This window comes from Coccinella septempunctata, chromosome 9, assembly GCF_907165205.1.
Source record: "Coccinella septempunctata chromosome 9, icCocSept1.1, whole genome shotgun sequence".
Classification (NCBI taxonomy): domain Eukaryota; kingdom Metazoa; phylum Arthropoda; class Insecta; order Coleoptera; family Coccinellidae; genus Coccinella; species Coccinella septempunctata.
Genome location: NC_058197.1, coordinates 5,886,591 through 5,906,661, shown reverse-complemented (window position 1 = coordinate 5,906,661; position 20,071 = coordinate 5,886,591). Strand labels below are relative to the sequence as shown.

The 20,071-nt window shown below is 35.0% G+C and overlaps 2 protein-coding genes across 2 annotated transcripts; both read left to right on the top strand.

Annotated features, from left to right (window-relative positions):
* The first annotated feature begins 1,775 nt into the window (after positions 1–1,775).
* Positions 1,776–13,127, top strand: LOC123321039. Its single transcript, XM_044908542.1, has 4 exons — positions 1,776–2,059; positions 8,469–8,630; positions 8,988–9,295; positions 12,841–13,127. Exons 1-4 carry the CDS (start codon positions 1,776–1,778, stop codon positions 13,125–13,127), a joined length of 1,041 nt encoding a protein of 346 aa, XP_044764477.1.
* Positions 13,128–18,952: 5,825 nt separating this feature from the next.
* On the top strand, positions 18,953–19,861 carry LOC123321037. Its single transcript, XM_044908541.1, has one exon. It carries the CDS (start codon positions 18,953–18,955, stop codon positions 19,859–19,861), a length of 909 nt encoding a protein of 302 aa, XP_044764476.1.
* Positions 19,862–20,071: the final 210 nt, after the last annotated feature.

Genomic DNA, 20,071 nt, shown 5'->3' with positions numbered 1-20,071 from the left:
GTCAGCTTTTTATCAGAATGTGGGTGGTATTAAATCTAAGTTATCATTGGTGAACGTGAGCTCAAGCACCGGTAGGCATGACATTATATTTTTAACAGAGACATGGTTGGATTGTTCGGTCTTAGACTCTGAAATATTTGATTCACATTATAAGGTCTATCGCCGCGACAGGGAACAAACTTCATGTGTACAGAGTAGGGGTGGTGGTGTCTTGATAGCAGTTTCTGGTGACCTCAAAAGCTACCCTGAGAGCTCATGGTCCTCTGAGTCCGAGGACGTTTGGGTGACAGTTGTTCTGGGGGACGGAAGCAAGATTCATCTGGGATGCGTTTACATTCCGCCTAGGGATAGGTTGGCTTTGTCGGTCTTCTCTGAGAGATTGGTTGAGATTGTTGATGGTAATCGAGATGAGATGTTTGTGGTGTGCGGTGATTTCAACCTTCCAGGCATCAAGTGGGATGTTGATGAGCTGAATTCGTGTTACGAACCAAAAAATTTTAGGGATCCCAGTGCGAGCTTGTTTGTCGATTCGATGTCCTTGTCAGGATTGACTCAGTTCAATGGCTTCGCCGGTATCTCGGGCAATGTTCTCGATCTGGTTTTCAGTAATAATTACTTGATAGAAGGCTTGAAAGTTTCTGATCACCCCCTGGTGCCAGAGGACCCTTGTCACAATACTCTTGAGTTTTTAATTAGAGCCCCGATATGTTCCAGGAAGAATATGGAAAATTCTAGAGGACGTAATTTCAATATGGCCAACTACGATGCACTTAATGAAGCATTGGGTTCTGTCGATTGGGGTGCCGAACTTTCCTTTTTGAGTGTTGAACAATCTGTAGACAGATTTTATCAGATTATCGACGGTCTTCTGGATAGTTTCGTTCCACTATAGCCCAGATACTGCAGAAAATATTCATCTTGGTTTTCACTCTCTTCTGTGAAGGCCGTCAGAGAAAAGGCTAAGTTCCATAAGCGTTGGAAAAAATATGGTAATGATATAGATTATTCAACCTACAGACTTCTCAGAGGGCGGACTAAATTTCTTATAGAACAAGATTACAGAAAGTTCATTGAGAGTATGGAAATTAACTTGAAGCTTAACCCAAAGTCTTTTTGGCGTTACGTGAGAGCCAAGAGGAACTCTCCTTGTGTGCCCGACTGTATAAGGACTCCGGGTGGTATTGTGGCTGATCGTCAGAAGATTTGTGATCTTTTTTCCGAGTACTTTGGATCTGTATTCTTGCCTTCCAGTGTTGGAAACTTGGCTGAGTATCCTGAGGCACCTTTACATGTGGGAAGCTACACCATAAGCCGTGACAAGATAAGAGAGAAGATCATGGAGATGAAGAATGTGGGTCCCGGTCCTGATGGGATTCCCCCTTCATTTTTGAAGAGCTGCCTGGAACGCTTGGTGGAGCCTTTATTTATCCTCTTCAACAGATCTTTGATGGAGGGCTGCTTTCCTCAAAGATGGAAGTTCTCCAAAGTGGTACCCGTTTTCAAGTCTGGCGACAAAAATCTCCTGGAAAATTATAGACCCATCTCTAAGCTTTGTGTGATTGGGAAGCTCTTCGAGGGAATCGTGACAGACTTCTTATTTTGCGATGTTAAGAACATATTGAACACTGAACAGCATGGATTTGTGAAGAAACGCTCCGTTGATACTAATCTGTTCACTTTTGTGGAATATGTGCTGGGTTGTATGGACTCTGGATATGCTGTTGACTCTGTCTATACTGTCTTTGCCAGAACAAACGAGTGGATCAAATGAAGAGATGACTACTAACGACTGTAAAAGGGTCAATGAGATACTGGGGTCTGTACTATCGAGTTTTCCCACTCTTGATCCATCAGTAATAAAACGTTTGGGACGGCGATCGGGTGGTAATGTTAAGCCAAGACCTATTAAGTTTATCATGAGTAGCAGTCAACTTGTGTATAAGGTGTTGGGAAAATCGAGGGTCTTCAAGGAGAGTTTCGATGTTTTCATTTCATCTGACAGAACCCCAAGACAGAGAGACTATTTCAACAAAATCAAAGGTGAATTGGAGCAGCGAAGGTCAGCTGGAGAGTGCGTGGAGTTGAAATACATAAAGGGTGTTCCCGTGATAAAACATTTAAACTCGATTCCCCCAATTGCGAATTGAGTAGAAGCAGAATATTTTACCAGAACGTGCGTGGCCTCAATTCAAAAACTCTTGAACTAAGGGCCTCAGTACAATCTGAAGATTTCGATATAGTGTGTTTGACAGAAACTTGGTTGCAGGATGGCGTGTACGATGCTGAATTGTTTCCATACAACTATAATGTTTTTCGACGTGATAGGAATCTGGTTGCCACAGGTATGGCATCGGGTGGTGGTGTACTTGTGGCCGTTCATAGTGAGTTATGTGCCGTGGAAGTTAACATATCAGAACTCACTACCCTTGTTCCGTCCATCGATGCTTTAGCCTGTAAGATAATGTATAAAACTCATTCCATTATTATATTGCTATTATATATTCCACCATGGATTGATATTGCAAGTTATGAACAATTTTTCGACTCACTGGCATCATTCGGTCCATTACTAAATAATAAGTTAATTGTGATAGGAGACTTTAATTGTGCCAGGTATAGTGTAAGATCTTTATTCGATAGTCGTACACTGACACTAAATATGTTTTCTGAAGCGCTGGAATTGAAACAGTTCAATGAAGTACGAAATCATAAGAATATATCATTAGACTTGGTATTTTCGAATGTTGAGTGTGTTGTTACAGGCTCGGTGTGCTCGCTTGTTGCGGTGGATTTGTATCATCCGCCAATAGAGATATCATATCTTTCTGATCGAAGTGAAAGAAATTTTAAATTCTCAAACTCGACCCCCTACTATGCACCTCGTAAATATAATTTCTCTAGGGCAAATTATGTGGATATGTATCGATATATGTGGGAAACTGATTGGTCATCTGTTACAAATGAAAGCGATCCAGACTTGGCATGCGACCAGTTTTATTCAATTTTAAATAGAATATTCGAGCTCACGGTTTCAGTCAAAGTCGGTAGAAAAAGGCATTTTCCCTCATGGTACACATCCGAAGTTATCAATACTATTTATCTAAAAGAAGCTGCTCTAAGAAATTATAGAAAGTTCAATAATAACTTCAATCGCCAACAGTATATCAAACTGAGAAGTTTGCTTAAATCGAAAATTAAAATTGCTTATGACAGTTATGTTAGAACTTCCGAGCAAAAGTTATTAACAGATCCTTCAGATTTTTGGTCATTTGTGCAGGAAAGCAAGGGTCATTCCCGAATACCCGGTGTAGTAAGCGATAATAATAGAATATTAAATAAGCCGCAGGACATTGTGGACTCGTTTGCTCAGCACTTCAGTAGTGTTTATGATACGCCTTATGACACATATCAGCTGGAAAATTTTGAGGATGATGCTGGTCTACCAATCAGTATTGCTAAGATCTCAGAAGACGATATAATTCAAGCATCAAAAAAATTGTCAAATAAACGAACTGCTGGGCTTGATGGGGTTCCTAGTTTTGTGGTGAAGGATTGCATAGGGGTGCTGTCTGCCCCTCTGGCGCATATTTTTAATCTTTCTGCGTCCATGGGAGTATATCCGTCAGTTTGGAAACGGTCGAAAATTATACCAGTTTTTAAAAAAGGTGATAAATCGAATGTTTTAAATTATCGTCCAATTTCCATATTGTCAAATTTCTCGAAGATTTATGAGATCATCCTCCACAAGTGTATTTTTTCCTCGGTCCGTAATAAAATCGCAGTTAACCAACACGGTTTCATGCCAAAAAGGTCCACTACAACCAATCTTGTATCTTTTTTCGAAGAAGTGCTGAAATCATTAGATGAATCCGGTCAGGTAGATGTTATATATACCGACTTTCAAAAAGCCTTCGATAAGATTGATCATAAAATTTTAGTCAATAAATTGAAAAATAAATTTGGTTTCGGCCCAAAACTGATCGATTTAATGAAGTCATATCTAGCTGACAGAGTTTGTATTGTTAGCGTTGAAGATCACTGTTCTGTCGGATTCTTTGCGACGTCGGGAATCCCTCAGGGCTCAAACCTTGGGCCTTTACTGTTTCTTCTATTTATAAATGATGTAGTGGACTTTATTGATGTGGCAGTATTATTGTTCGCGGATGATTTGAAGATTTTTCTTAGAATACACAATACCCTTGATTGTCTCAGGCTGCAGGCGGCACTTGACAGCCTCTCGACATGGTGCAAAGGTAATAGATTGAACCTTAATATATCTAAATGTAATGTTATGACATACACCAGGAAGAATAAAGTTGTAAATTTCAATTATAATATCCGTGGCACAATACTGTCTCGGGTGACTGAAATAAGGGATCTGGGAATTTTGTGTGATAGTGGTTGCTCTTTTGTACCGCATATTAATCAATTGTTACTTGCCTCCAATAGAACTTATGGATTCATAGTTCGGAATACTAAATGCTTTCACAATTCGAGCACATTGATAGCCCTTTTCAATAGTTTAATACGTAGTAGATTGGAATACTGTAACATAGTTTGGAGACCTATATATGACTGTCATAGGAAGAGCGTTGAGTCGGTGCAGAGAAGGTTCTATAAGTTTCTGATGTGGAGGCAGGAAGGTGTGTATCCTCCCATAGGTTTTGATCATGGTGTTTTACTTTCAAAATACTGTGCTGATTCTACTGTGGATAGGGTGAACATATGTGCATTATTGTTCATTTACAAAATTGTCAATCATAAGATCGATTGTTCCGGGCTATTGTCTTGTTTGCCGTTTCTGGTTCCCCGTTTGGGTTCTAGGAATGAAATGGTTTTTTACTGTGAAGCGGGGAGAACAAATGCGAGCTTGAGATCACCTATTAAATATGCATGTGGACTTGTCAATTTGTTCGCCAGTGTACTTGACATTTTCCACGATTCTCCTCGGTCCATAGTGAGGGCCTATAATTCGCACCGCTGTTTGCTTTCTTTGTAGGGATTTGTTTTGGATATTTTATTTTTGTTTTACTTTTCATGTCTAAACATTGTACACCATACCAGTGTATCATAATTGTATCAAAGTTTTTTTTCTCATTGTGATTTCCTGTAATTGGGGGTTTTAACCTGTAGGAAATAAAGTACTTATTATTATTATTATTATTATATTATTATACAGACTTCAGTAAGGCTTTTGATAAAATTGATCATTCAATAATTATTTCCAAGCTTGCTGATGTGGGTGTGCATGGAAGCCTTCTAAGATGGTTGGACTCTTACCTCAGGAATAGGTCTCAGAGAGTAGTGTTGGGCCAATACTGTTCCGAGTATATTCCCATAACATCGGGTGTGCCCCAGGGCTCACATCTTGGTCCACTGTTGTTCATACTCTACGTTAATAATATCGCAAACTGCTTTCAATTTTGTAAATTTCTCATGTACGCTGATGACCTAAAAATATTCCTCTGTATTCGCAATTCTGCGGATAGATTAAATATGCAAGAGGACTTGAAAAGGTTTGCCTTATATTGCGAGAGAAATCAATTATTCCTCAACCTCTCCAAATGTTGCTCCATCACATTCACTAGAAAGTCTGATGTAATCTTACCCTCCTATACTATTTCCACCCATATAATTTCAAATGTCGACTCCGTGCGTGATCTTGGGATTACTCTGGACTCTAAGCTGCTTTTTGATCAACACATATACAACATTACCAAAAAAGCAAGTAGCATGCTTGGCTTCATATTTAGAACCTCATATGAGTTTAGGAGTCCCATGGTATTGCGTACACTTTATTTATCTTATGTCAATAACGTCCTGAGTTTCGGTTCAGTTATCTGGAATCCACGGTACGGAATATATATTGATAAATTAGAGAGTGTTCAGAAACGATTTCTCAGGTGCTGTCGTACTCGTTTTTTCCCATCGGTGTTGGATACAATGGAGATGTACCGCCGGATGAATTTGATACCACTTGAAAATCGCAGAAGAATGGCTGATGTATTGTTTGCCCACAAGCTGGTTAATAGTAGACTGGATAGTGTTGACATCGTCTCTCAGGTTCGGTTGGTTGTCGCACCCTATAACACACGACACGGGAACACTTTCTTTCTGGAGCAGGCCAGTACCAACTATTTCCTGTATTCACCGCTGCATAGAATAATGAGGTCATATAACTACTTGTCTCGGTCGACAGGTTTGGACATTTTTGCCGATACATTATACAAGTTCCGAATCATTTTGTTTCGGTTTTTCCGATCCGCATTTTTCTGTGATAATGCTGGCTGGTTGAGTTTTCTTGGGCCCGGTAGACTGCAATATTGAACATTTAATCGTTTTCACTCATTGTTTTTGATATTACACTTGTTATTATTCTAGGTAATTATTGTTATTTTTGCTCGATGAAAAATTGTTGTCTATTGTAATGTTAAATGTGTGGATACTTTTTTGGGTTTTTCCCGTTTGTATCCCAAAGAAAATAAATAAATAAATAAATAAATGAAATAAATACTTTCTCAAAATGAGTGCCGCGTCTAGGGTGGGCCACACGGTATAATTGATTGAATCGTGTCTTAGGCTTGGGACGCTACTATACTTCATTCGCTTTTATTTTATCAATCGGTTGATTACCTAGTCGAGTTTATTTCTGAAAACATAAAATGTAATTTAGATTAGTCAATTCAGTTTCAGAAATGGTCATTTGAAATTCAGTTTAGTCACATTTTCATTTCAGAAACCGGCATTCCTTCATTCTCGCGAAGAATCTCTTTGAATTTATTGGGAAGATTCATCTAATTATAGTGCAAGATATGCCAGTATACAAGCATGCTCAGACTGTAGTTTTCTGCTTTTTTTCATTGTAATCCTCTTTTTGAATGTAATTGTTTTTATGATGAATAAATTGAAATTGACATATCAATTGTAATTCAGAAGGAAATCCATTGAATTTATGAGCTCTAATTTCAAAAACACTTAACTCCATGTATGTAAACGAGAAAATGAAACAATTTATACTCCATTCACTTTTATTTTAGCACTCGTTTGGCCATGGAAATTTAACACATTTCACTCTGTATAGTACGAAAATGTGGGGTTATGACGCTCGTCAAAACATTTTTGGGTTTTAAATCAACGCTATGTTGCCCGTTCTACGTAAAAGTTTCTGTTATTACGTATTTTATCACAATGTCGAATCTCTTCGGAACATATGTGACGAACATAATTGAAGTTTATACAAACTGATTGAAGGCATACCAAATCCAGTTATTTGCATGTTAAATACAAAAGTATAACTATAATATCATAATACGCACTAGGTTGAGGAGAGTTAATGTTTGTTATCTTTTTTGGCTAAAGTTTGAATACGTTACATCAGTTGTAGATTTCAGAAATATTAACCCGAAGATAAAATGCATATTTGCAGTGGTTGGGAATGGGTATCCCCCGAAGAAATTAACAGATAATTACAAGAATGTTAAATTCTTCAACAAAAATCTCATCAATATGAGTAAAAGGAATTAAAGGAAGTTGAACTTCACCTTTGAACAAAAATTTCACATGAATAAATAATTAGCAGGACAACTGACGCGTATTTGTGGCTGTTCATCTTAATGCATTGAGATAATAATAATAATTAGGTATTTATTGGTACCTTAAGACATTTACAATGTATAGGACAAGTCAAATGAAAAATAGAAAAATCAATTTTCGAGAACTTATTCTACGATGACATTCATCGAAAATCCTGTAGTAAACTTTTCGCATTGATTCACTCAAACATAAAATTCTCAAATGCCACCACTTTTTTGGGTCTCCCAATAGAAGTAAATTCTTTGTCCTCCTCTTCATTCAAAATCTTTCTGATTGTGGAAATATTCAGCTGAAATTTAAGTCGTTTAGATTCAGATGAAACATTATATAAATTCTCTTACATTGAATATGTTCAGTACCGCCTGACGTATTGTGGATTTTAGAATATCAGGGTATAACTATTTGAATGAGCGTACCTGAATTCTAAATAGCACTTTCTGAAACTCTGTCTCTTTTTTCAATCAATTTCGGCATTTTCGTAATATTAATTGATATTAGTTGTGGCAACGGCATTATGACATTAACGATATGTCATGAGTGCCAACCTTACTCCGTTCTAGTTACAAAAACTTGAGAAAATTATTTCATGGCCAACCGACTGCTAAAATAAATGTGAATGCAGTATAGGTTTTTCTTCAAAGTTTTTGTAACCATCTGATGGGGTCACTCTTTCGGTTTATCTACGCATTCTCGATTTTCGAAAATTTCAACTACTTGTTTTATTATGACCGTGTCCATTTTTTTAGGAGTTTTATTGAATCAAGAATATCTGAGGGTTGTGTTTCTTTATAACGGTGAATTGTTCTTATTTTGGTGGTTTCGTTAATTCGTAGGTGATAGACTCACGAGAATTTTAATAATTCTTTTGTTCCAAGATTTCAGCAGGAAGTATACATTGATAACTATTTCTTCCTTGATGATTCTTCGAAATTATTTCCAGTTAGCGATTGTATAGTCGAAGATCTTCTTGGAAGTCTTATGTTCGAAATTGACGAATATTTTGAATTTAACGACGTTGTGGTCGGAGGGTACATCAGGTGAAGACTCTTGTTCGCTAATTCACTACAGATAACACAGTATACTCCAAGAACAGCCGTCTCTTACTGACAGATACCTAGAGATTCCATTGTTAGAGTACCTGAAACCTAATTTACGGAGGTATGGAGTCTTCCTCTACCCTCCTTAACCTAACCTTAATCTTCTTTGCGCGGACGCAGATCTAAATGCTAGAGAGTTTAAACCGAGTCAATTTGCATATTTGCAACCATTGCTAAATTGCAACCAGTCTGCAAGTTCTGCCAGTTCATTCTGTATGTTTCAGTGGTGCACATTCGCTCAAGTCTGTTCTTCAGTGATAAATTCTTTAAAAATTTACTTCAATACTATTTCTAAAGGAAACCAGAAGTCATGGAGAACGACAGTACAAATGTTTCACCTATTGAATTCGTCAGAAATGTGAGATATTATTGGTCCGTTGAAACTATGGCCGATTTTCTGGAGAATAAGTTGCCGCACTTGGATTTTCATGTTGACACATTGGATTATGAAGGAAAAACTGTTCTGCAATTGTTGGTGGGTTGTGAGACACGACACAACTCCAGGGAGAAATCAATGATGTGCCTTCTTTTAAAACATGGTGCCAGTCCATTGAAGAAACCTAGATACGGTGGAACCATTATTGAGAGTATTTTACAGAACGAGGGTGAGTTAGTTGAAATTTTCTAATTAAGATACACTTTTTTGCATTGCTACGTAAAGAAATTTAACCCATTTATATTATATATGTTTTTCAAATATCTCTCTGCCTATTCATCTAATGTACTCGAGTTCATCAATATAAATTCGTAGAATAAAATGTTCTCCACCACTTTCGCCCTAAACAGGAAATCCAACAGCACTTCTAAGGTATAATATTTAAGATGGTTTTTATTAATTATCTCCGGAACTACTGCAGCTTAAATCATAAAATTAGTTAGGTTGCTTCAAAGCTTAATTCTCTGCTACCTTTGCTTACCTCAATATATTCCTATTTCTAGGAAACATTCGAAAACCCAATATTTATTTACCTGAAGAACTACTTTTTATTTCAATCGGGAACATTATTCTGGCGAAAAATGTATTCAAACACTTCTTATCTGAAACTCTAATCTGAAAATTAATTGTAGGATATTACTGACTGAATTTGAGCGCGCTGTGTATAGTATAAACTGTTATTCAGATCCACTGCTTGAAATCTTCCCAGTAGTTGTTTGAGCTAATAATCCTCCTACAATTCGTATAAAATATTATGATTTTTGATGCGGTAGTGAAAAAAAAACTGAATTCTTATCGTTGAAAGGCTGTAGCTTCGTAGAACATTTGTCGAAAAAAATCATTAGAAGTTTTCCAAAGGCCTAGTCTTGATAATGGAATACGATGATAAATTAATGCACGAAACACGAGAAAAACCCCTGAATAATGTGAAAACTTACCTTGAAAACACAATATGAATTTTCTTGCATATCACTTGGTTTTGAAAGCCGACGGCATTCCAAAAAGTGAGAGAAAATATTCTCGTATTCATTATATATGGCGTCCACCTTAGTTTCAAGGGTTGGTTTCTTTGAATTTTTGGTATTTTCATGGTACATAATGTTCATAATGAGAAAACTGGAAGACGTGGGTGATATGTTGTGTTCGAAAAGATTAATCGAATAGATGATAAACTATATTCCGAAATTCATTTCATTCGATAAAACCGTTCGTGAGAAATAACTAAAAATAATTTTTTTATGGTTTTTCAACAGCCTGTATATTTCAAATCGAGCCGATTCGGAAAATGGTAAAGGAAAAAGGTGTTTCTTTTGACCTCGAGAATTTGCTGTTAAAATATTTGTATGAGTCAAAGAGTCACCCTGTATAATTTAAGAGAAATGCGTTTTCATTGTATTTTGTCGAATATTCACAAGGTTGGCAAACGTTTCTGAACTGTTCCATTATCTTCGAACATAAATTTACATAGTAGGCTGATATCATGCTGAAATTATAGGGGTACACACACAACAAATTTTTTCTAATGATTTCCCATAGTAGAATTTCTTCTCAATTTTATTTCTCAGTTTTCTGGTTTCTTAGCAGGTCTGTATATTTAGCAGGGGCTCGTATAAAAGAGTATGTATATTGGATATACAGGATGTTTCTTAATTGAATGTCAATATTTATGGAGGTGATTTTTGGGCCCATTTTAAGAAGAAAACTTTATATGAACATATGTCCTAAACGTCTTACCTTTTGAGATACAGGGTGGTATTATTTAGACATTCAGTGGCACGCTACTGACTGTATTCAACTATCAGCAAATTTGATCTCTTGAAATGTTTTAGTCCGACTCACGGGTTTCACCTAAAAAATAAAATTTACGTATGTCTCTGCATGATGATATTGTCATATGTACCTATTTATTAAGGATATTGTTATGATAATGCAGAGAAACGATTTTTATTTTTTTAAGCGGAAACTGTGAATCGGATTGAAAAAAGTCAAGTGATCAATTTTGGTAATGAATGATTGGGAATTTCGAAAATAATTTTTATTTCATTAAAAAGCTGTGGCATACCATCAATGTCTGTCAAAATAGATAGCTCGAATTACGTACGAACGCCACTGGTGGAAATTAAGAAAAAAGTGATACATTAAAAAAAGCCCCTTGATTCATAGTGTACATGTATGACAAATTTCATTTAAATATTTGAAGCGGTATTGTAGACATTGATAATAAATGATTCATTTTTGAAAACCTTACCACCCTGTATCCCAAAAGATAATACGTTTAGGACATATGTTCATATGAAGTTCTTTTCTTAAAATGTGCCCAAAAATCACCTTCATAAATATTGACCTTCAATTAGAAAACACCCTCTATACATTTTAAGAAGTCAGGGTGGAGCGATAATGGCGAAATTTTAAAAATTTTGAGAAATCCATTTGGGATACCTGCCCAAAGTTACCTTTTGTAATATTGATCAAAAGTTATTATAACTGCTTTTTGATCGAATCTTCTGCCCTCTACCTAACCTTGAAAAACGAAAAAAAAAAGAATTCAACATATTCGTTGAAATTATTGTTCAAATTCGCGCAAAGTGATTCAAAGAAATATTATGTACCTATATACACCATTCACTTTTGTTTTAGCACTCGGTCGGCCATGGAAATTTGACACATTCCACTGTGTATAGTACGAAAATGTGGGGTTATGACGCTTCTCGAAACATTTTTAGGTTTTAAATCAGCGCTTTGTTAAGCTGCATTCACAATCAATTCGCGGGCCGAAGTGCACTTCGGCACGAAATTTACCATTCGCAATAATCTTGGAATCAAATACTCAAATGAATAAAAAATGTAATTGATCAAAACATAAGCATCAGCATCATCTATAGCCGGCACGAAATTCCTTGCTAAAGTGATAGTTTGCAACTTGCAAGAAATTTTGTATTGAATTTCATTGTGAATGGTAACGGAGAACGCCATCTGCTAAGCTTCCGTGCCGAAGTGCACTTCGGCCCGTGAATTGATTGTGATTGTAGCTTTATCCGTTCTACTTGAGATTCTCAGTAATTTTATGACAATGTCGAATCACTTCGTAAAATATGAAGTCGAAAACGCGACGAACATAATTGACGTCTATACAAACTGATTGAAGGCATACCTAATCTAGTTATTTGTATGAAAAATAAAAGAGATCTGTTTCTGAATATATTTATCTTTGCTTTTGAATTATTGACACATATTATGCAGTAGCTTGAGGAGAGCTGATGTTATCTTTTATGGCTAAAGGTTGAAGACGTTACATCAGTCGTACTAGTCGTAGATTTCAACCCGAAGATGAAATGCATCTGAGCCTCAGATGCATTTCATCATTTCAATCACTGTCGACATTTTTTTGTAATATTAATTGATATTAGTTGTGGCAACGGCGTTACGAAATTAACGACATTTCATGAGTGGCAACCTTACTACTCCGTTCTAGTTACAAAAACTTGAGAAAATAATTTCATAGACAACCCAATGCTGAAATAAAAGTGAATTTAGTATATAACAGCAATTTATCTATAACATTTATAATACTGATCCTGCGTAGTAAAATCACGCAATAAAAAAATCTCTATTAGGCTCTCAACTTCAATTCCAATTTTTTTTATCCGGAAAATATGATAAAAATTTGTTAAATAAATTGATATCACCTGAAATTTCTTTATTGTTTCATTTCAGATTCTGCCTTGATCATCGAATTTCTGAAATATGTGGAGAACATCAACATGATTCTTGATAAAAAAACTGCGTTGCATATAGCTACTAGAAGAAAATTAAAGGATGTGGTAGAATATATTGTTGATCGAAATGCAGATGTGAATAAAAGAGCTTGGACCGGGTGTACACCTCTGCATGAGTCAGTAAGAAGCAAAAGTGTTGAAATGATGAAAATCCTAGAAAGCGGAGCTGACATGGAGATCAAAAACAAAATAGTACAAATACCACTTCATTTGGCTGTTGAGTAAAATAATCTTTATCGAGTCAGGACGTTGATAATAAACGGTGCAGACGTGAATTCAAGAGATGCTGATGAAAGAACTCCTCTACATACTCTGTGCTTTAAAAAATCACTTAATTTTGAAATGTATGAGCTACTGCTAGAGAAGTGCGACGTTAATGCAAAAGACGTCGAAGGAGCTATACCGTTGCATTATTTGATGAGATACTTACTATTTCAATCATCAACAGAGAAAAAAAAATTGATAAATTTATTTTTACAATATGGCGGGGATTTACAAGCATCATTCGACTTCTTAGGTACAGTATTACATGCTGCGGCCTTTTTTAACCACTCAGTACCTTTTTTAACATTCCTTATAGACAAAATGGCATATATAAACATTGTGGATATAGGAACAGTAACATTTATGGATTGTATACACTGGAGGAGCAGTAAAGATAAAGTTGAATAAGTCCTGAAGTTTTTGTTTGTTAGGGAATGTGAGGCCAAATTTCAATTCAATGAAAATCTGTTGAGGTTCATTGAGTCGGAAGAAGAATTCATTGAATTCCAGATCTCATGTAAAAACGAGTTACGCATTCTTAAGGATCAAAAATTGAGAGATAACGACCCTTTTTCATTTTTCACGATGTCGACAACACATGAAAGGGCATTAGCGACAATTTATCGTTATGATCCTTCAATAAGGACTGGAATCACTGATTTTGAAACGGAAAGGTTTCCAATTTATGGGAATGATTTGGAAAGAAAACATAAAAATGCTGTAGCGATACTTAACGCAGAAATTTTAATATGCGATTTCTTGACTGTAACAAGTGACAATGTTTTAGATCAATATTCAATTTATGAGATCGTGAAATTCATATCCACTCGGGACATAGTCAAGGTACCACTAAAATTAATTTAGTCATACTCTGGCATAGTTCTATTTATTGAAAGAAATGAGCACCTTCTTTCGATCTGAGCTACCACAGATTATACAAGGTTGTACTACAATATTTATTTTTGTAGTATGAAAGACGTATATATTTTATTATTTTTGTATATAAGTAATATAAATAATTTCATTTTTTATCTCATATCGGTATCTCATGATACGATATATGAAACCACAGGAAGTAGAATAGTATTTAATATTTATTTTTGTATTATGTAATTTGTATAATATAGCATTCATTCAACTATTATCATTATTTTTGTATATATATATATATATATATATATATATATTAAATAATATAAATAATTCTCAAGACCATTTATTGTTTTATTCCATCGAGCACAAAAACTTCTCAGAGATGTTAAAAGTAAGAAGTTTCGATATATTGAACATATCCAGTGCGATGTTCTGTTTTTACATGAATAGAACTTTTATACAACAGCCAATGTATGAGGATGTTCCTGGGATGTCACAAAAGGAACTTCTCTGAAGTATTTTTGATAGCCTTTTTATGTACACAATAGAAAATTTCCAAAGCATTTTGCGCACACTAAATCGCCGTTTTTAAGACATTTTATGAACTTGTTTTGTGAGGCCTTCTTTAATTCATTTGAATGTTTGAAGATGCCACATTCTATTTCAAATGAACTACTAAGTAAATGAAATATAAAATACTATATAAGCATTAAAATATTCTAATGATACGCGCAAACGGCTACAAAAAAAATCACATTTAAAATAAAAAACATAAATATCAAAAAACAAAAACTGGGGAAGGAAAAATAAAAAATACAAAAAAAGACATATTACATTCAACATAAAAAAACAGAAATATAGTAGAAAACAAACCGATTCTAATTATTACATATCTACAGAAAGGGAAAATGAAAAAATAAATATGTATACAGGGTGAGTCTTTGACTCGTACAAATATTTTAACACTAGATTCTTGAGGTCAAAAGAAACACTTTTTTCCGTCGCCATTTTTTCCGAATCGGCTAGGTTCGAAAGATACCTGTTGAAAAAAAATGTTAAAAATTAAAAAATGTTATTTATAGTTCTATCGCACAAATAGTTTTATCGAATGAAATGAATTTCGGCATATAGTTTTTCATTTATGTGATGAGTCTTTTTCGAACACAAGATATAACACACGTCTTCCAATTTTCTCATTATAACCATTACGCGTATCATAAAAATACCAAAAATTTAAATAACCAAACTCTTAAAACTAAGTTAGACGCTATCCAATGAACATTTGAATGTAAAATAAAAGTGTTCTTCATATTTTCTCGTATAATGCGTCATTTTCGAGTAATATTTGATGTTCAAAAATTAAAATGTATCTGTACATATATTTGAAGTGTTTATTTTTACTTCCTTTGTTCGTCCCTTTCTCTCCTCTGCCTATACTATGCCTGAAAACCATTCTTTGGCTTGGAATTCGAATTCTTCCCTAGTGATTGGGAATTTTTTATGGACCACATCAACAAAATGAAGACAACTGATACAATAATTCACAAAATATATTATGGTTAATTGGTTAAGATGATTTTTTTTCTATATGATAACAACGAAAATGGCTGCATGAAAAGATCTGGAACGATGGTGGATTGAGTACATTTAAAAATCCAGTATCCTCCAAAGGAGATTTTTTGCCGATTAATATTATGGGCTGGATTACTTTTTTCCTCTTTACAACACCTAAACGAATTTCGTAATTTTTATTTGTAATGAAAACGGTTGAAATACTCTTTTATTTTTTATGAATCTGATTCTGATACACGACTCAAAAATATTTTGTGTTCTAATTGACGGGAACTATCCATTTTGCCTTTTGTCCAGCTCTAACTGTGACATAAAACTTTATTATCTGTGACTAACTCACACAATGCAGACGCTGGAAACAGCGTATATGACCAATTGAGTATTAACCCCACTGGGTCTAATACTCAATGGTATGACTAAAATATTTATGCAGTCATGCCATAATAGAAGCTGTATTTTACTTGTACTTTGGTTCTACCACAGATTGCACAGGTAGAAAGAAAGCCGAAACATCTGAAAGCAAAAGGTCGATCGACGTAGCTTACATCCGAAAGTTTGCAGTTCAGTGATGCCTGAGAATTCTCATAATAGATTCTTTTGAAATATTCTGAAAAGAAATACAAATGGACAAGGATACATGCTTTCACAAGTACCTGACACCTGAAATACGGTACTACGGTAGGGTACTACCATTTGGAATGGGTTTATTATTCTAAGGTCACAACTTCTTATAAATAGAATGGGACTGACTATCTAGCTGTTTCCTGTGCCGCTCGTGCAGGAGCACGGATGAAACGGTTGAACACATTCTGTTCTTCTGTATCAACTTTGAAGACTTAAGGAATTTTGTACAGCTGTTTATGCTCTTAATTTAATCGTATAAATTGAAAACACAATTGTGTCAATTTTGAATGCCAATTAATATGCTGCAAATCTGAATATTTCTTATTTTCATATACTTTTCTAGGTTATATTTATATATTCCAGTTCTGTGATTGGAAGTAAAGAAATTTTTTAAGATCTTTTGTGACCAGATATTAAGCTGCACCTGGACTTTCAAGACCTACTAGGATGTCAATCATTCTCGAATGGATGGAATATCAACCCTTATTTTGTGTGTCAGTAATGGATAGACATCTTGTTGCTGACGTTGATTTTGTCACAAAGACGTCTGAATAACGTTATTCTCAGACCAATGTGAGACTTTAGACTTATAATTTTTTTACAGCAGTAAAAATTCAAATAATCTGCTGTCAGTGTATAGATTCATATTACCATCCTTGAATTTCGCAACACGAAATCTTAACTTATGGGCTATTATCAACCTAAATTCGATTTTCCATGGCCACCCGAGATGTCAATTATTCTTGAATGGGCAGCATAAAAAGGCCTTTCAAATGAGGTATCACTCACCCTATCTTTCCTATTCAAAATTTAGGGGTTGGTGTTCTAACACTAAGGGTTGAAGCGATATAGTTGTGAATTTGACCTTAAAAGTGGTCCCCCTCGAAACAAAAATCGACGTGTCCAAGCATTTTTTCGAAATAAATTTATTCCACCCGTTATCTCGTCTGTTTCGTTTTAAAAAGCCCAACCTGTATAATCAAATTTGGTTATTTTGTCGATTTCGAAAATGTGCCATAGCTTCCTATTCTTCTACTTATTCATGAAAATATCTGAAAACTATACAAATTTTCTACAGGCGATTTGGAAATTCCAATAAGCGCTATAAAACTATTGACCACAGAAATGTCTACTCCCAGTGAATCTCCATCACTCTGATACGAATTGAAACTTTTCGTTCAAATTTGTTAGCTAAAACATCTATAACTTCAATAAAATCATGTGATACACGTTACACTCAATTTGAATAAATATCGAGCAGAATTTCTATAATCAATTTTGATTTTTGATATTTTGTAATAAAATCTACAGCCGCAAAACGTATTCTGAAGGGGAATTTTCTTGGACGATTCATGTTTGTCTGAACATTTTTGTTTTTGTTTTTGTTTTTTGTTTTCTTTTTGTCTTGTTACACATAAAAATTAAGTTCTAGTTTCTAATATTGTAAAATGTCTCTGATGGCATTCCTGACTCTCTGCTCTAAATAAACCCCATATATGACTAAAAATTTAATTTTTACTTATCCTGATCTGAAAAAATACAGCTCTTGGAGTAGAATATAAAATCATTCATAGGTAATCTTAGCCTTTTCCCTCGAAAAAGGAGGAAATGGTCAAACTAAAACCGATTCCTTTTCAACGGTCTGCTCCAACAATGAGTTTGATCACAAAAAATGAGCGATTGAAAGAAATTTCGTGCTCAATATTTATTATAGTATTCATTTGTACATTATCATTCATATCATATCTATTTGTTCCAAATCTGACAGCTCATAATTGATATAAATTAATTAATTTATATATTACTATTAATTCAATATTTAATACATATTTATGTTAAGTACTAGAGAGGTTAACTTTTTATTTCATTTGTTAACTTATTTATTCTCTAATATAATATATATTTTGTTATGATACATTTATACCTTTCATTTTACGTTTGAGTATTGGGGGTTAATAGTCAAAGATTTTATATATACAGAGGATGAGTGTTTGTCTCGTAAAAATATTTTCACAGAAGATTATTGAAATCAAAAGAAACACTTTTTCCTCCAAATGGTACTTTTCCAGCTTAAATCCACTATATTTTTCATTCTTCTTATTTCTAGATCCCAACCTTATTGAAAAACGAGAGGGCATATATGACCGTATTTTGGACAAATTTTATAATCAAAGAGTACAAAACTTTCAAACGCCTTGTATGCGTAAATTGCTCATGGCATTGACTCTAATCAAAAAAAAAAAAATTAAAAAGGAGGAAAGTTGCTCATTTTGGAGTAAACAAAGCTTTATTGCAAAAGCAATGTTGGAGCAATTTTACATTTCTAGGGTTAAACATCCCAATTTTGTTTTAACTAGAACAAGGGTATGATAATCTGTCAACTGAAAAAAAGCAGTGTATACGTATTGTTTAATGTTTTAAATAATATTTTCACTTTAGATTTGACATCGCAAAATTCAATTTCTCAATTATAAACCTAGAGTTAATTATTTACTAAACTAATAATAGTCTCTTACATGGGCCCGTAAGAGTGAAGTGTGTAATACCTTGTCCTATTGTTCCCACAATCGTGTGACAGTCGTTCCTTTTCCCGGTTGGAATAAATATTGTATATTGTATGATTTCCTGAAAATTTTTTTTCTAAAAAAGTTTTCACTCAGGCCTGTTAGTCGATAATCTGGTATCGTAGAGGAACTGTTTTTCTTCTCACACTGACTATGAATGACGCAACAGTTGAAAAAATTCTCACACAAATGCAAAAGAATAAAGACGAACTGAAGAACACAATACTCGCTAGTGAAACGAGATTATTGGTGGAAATTGAGAACTTGAAGAGCAAAATAACTGCTGTTGAGTTGGAAAACGAACATCTTAAAAATAGGGTCGAATTATTAGAGAGAAATTCTAGAGAGGCTAACATAGTATTGTTTGGATTAGACAAGGAACCTAAGGATATCACTAGTGAATTCGTTATTGAGAGACTTAACGGATTGTTAGACACAAATATTAGGAAATCCCACCTGAATAACATCCTATGTCTGGGAAGATCAAAAAATTGTCCAGTGAAAGTTGAATTTGTGTCTTATCTCAAGAAGAGGGAAATATTCCGTAACGTGAAGAATCTGAGGGGAACTGGCATATATATCGAGAATGATCTTACTGAGGCCCAGCGTGAGGAGCAGAAAATATTGAGGAGATATCTACGTCTTTGGAGGGGAGAGGGAAAAGGTTGTTTTATCAGGGGAAATAGGCTTGTTGTCGATGGCACTTATTTTTCTGTGACGCAGTTGTTACAGTTGGAGAAAGGTCAAACGTGTAGAAAGTCGAATAGCGCACCATCCACCCCTATTCGAGTGCAGAACTTTAGCCCGGAGCGGAAGGCTGAACTTGCAGAGAGAACACCGGGTGAATCAGAGACTTTTTTGGCTGATGTGAAAAGAACCCGAAAGCCAATTGCACCTGTGGCGTCTTCACCCTCTGAAGCAATCCCCTCTGTTCCGGATATCAACTACATTCCAAATCGGGAATTTCCACCCCCAGGAGGGGCAGGGGAGGGGGCAGTGAAGAAAGCCCAGAAGCCAGTTAGACACATCAAGACACGCTTAAACTCAAATCGGGAACCCTGATCTGTTGCTTGGATCCATAGTTTTGTTTTTTTTGGTTTTATTTGGATATTCTGTTTATTTTTGCCCGTATTCCTTTCTATTGGGTGTTCATTTTTTTTCTTGCTTATTTCAGTTTGTTTTCCCGTGTATTGATGGTACTAGTTTTTTGTTATTTGTTCCTGTTTAAGTTGTACTCACATTGTTTAAGACAGCAACATGGATCCGTTCATT

Excerpts from the sequence above, each read along its gene's own strand:
- LOC123321039 (XM_044908542.1), top strand. The coding sequence starts at position 1,776 with ATGACTACTAACGACTGTAAAAGGGTCAATGAGATACTGGGGTCTGTA. Across the intron at positions 2,060-8,468 it reads GGTGAATTGGAGCAGCGAAG|ATTTCAGCAGGAAGTATACA; the intron begins GTCAGCTGGAGA and ends TTTTGTTCCAAG. Across the intron at positions 9,296-12,840 it reads GAGTATTTTACAGAACGAGG|ATTCTGCCTTGATCATCGAA; the intron begins GTGAGTTAGTTG and ends GTTTCATTTCAG.
- LOC123321037 (XM_044908541.1), top strand. The coding sequence starts at position 18,953 with ATGAATGACGCAACAGTTGAAAAAATTCTCACACAAATGCAAAAGAAT.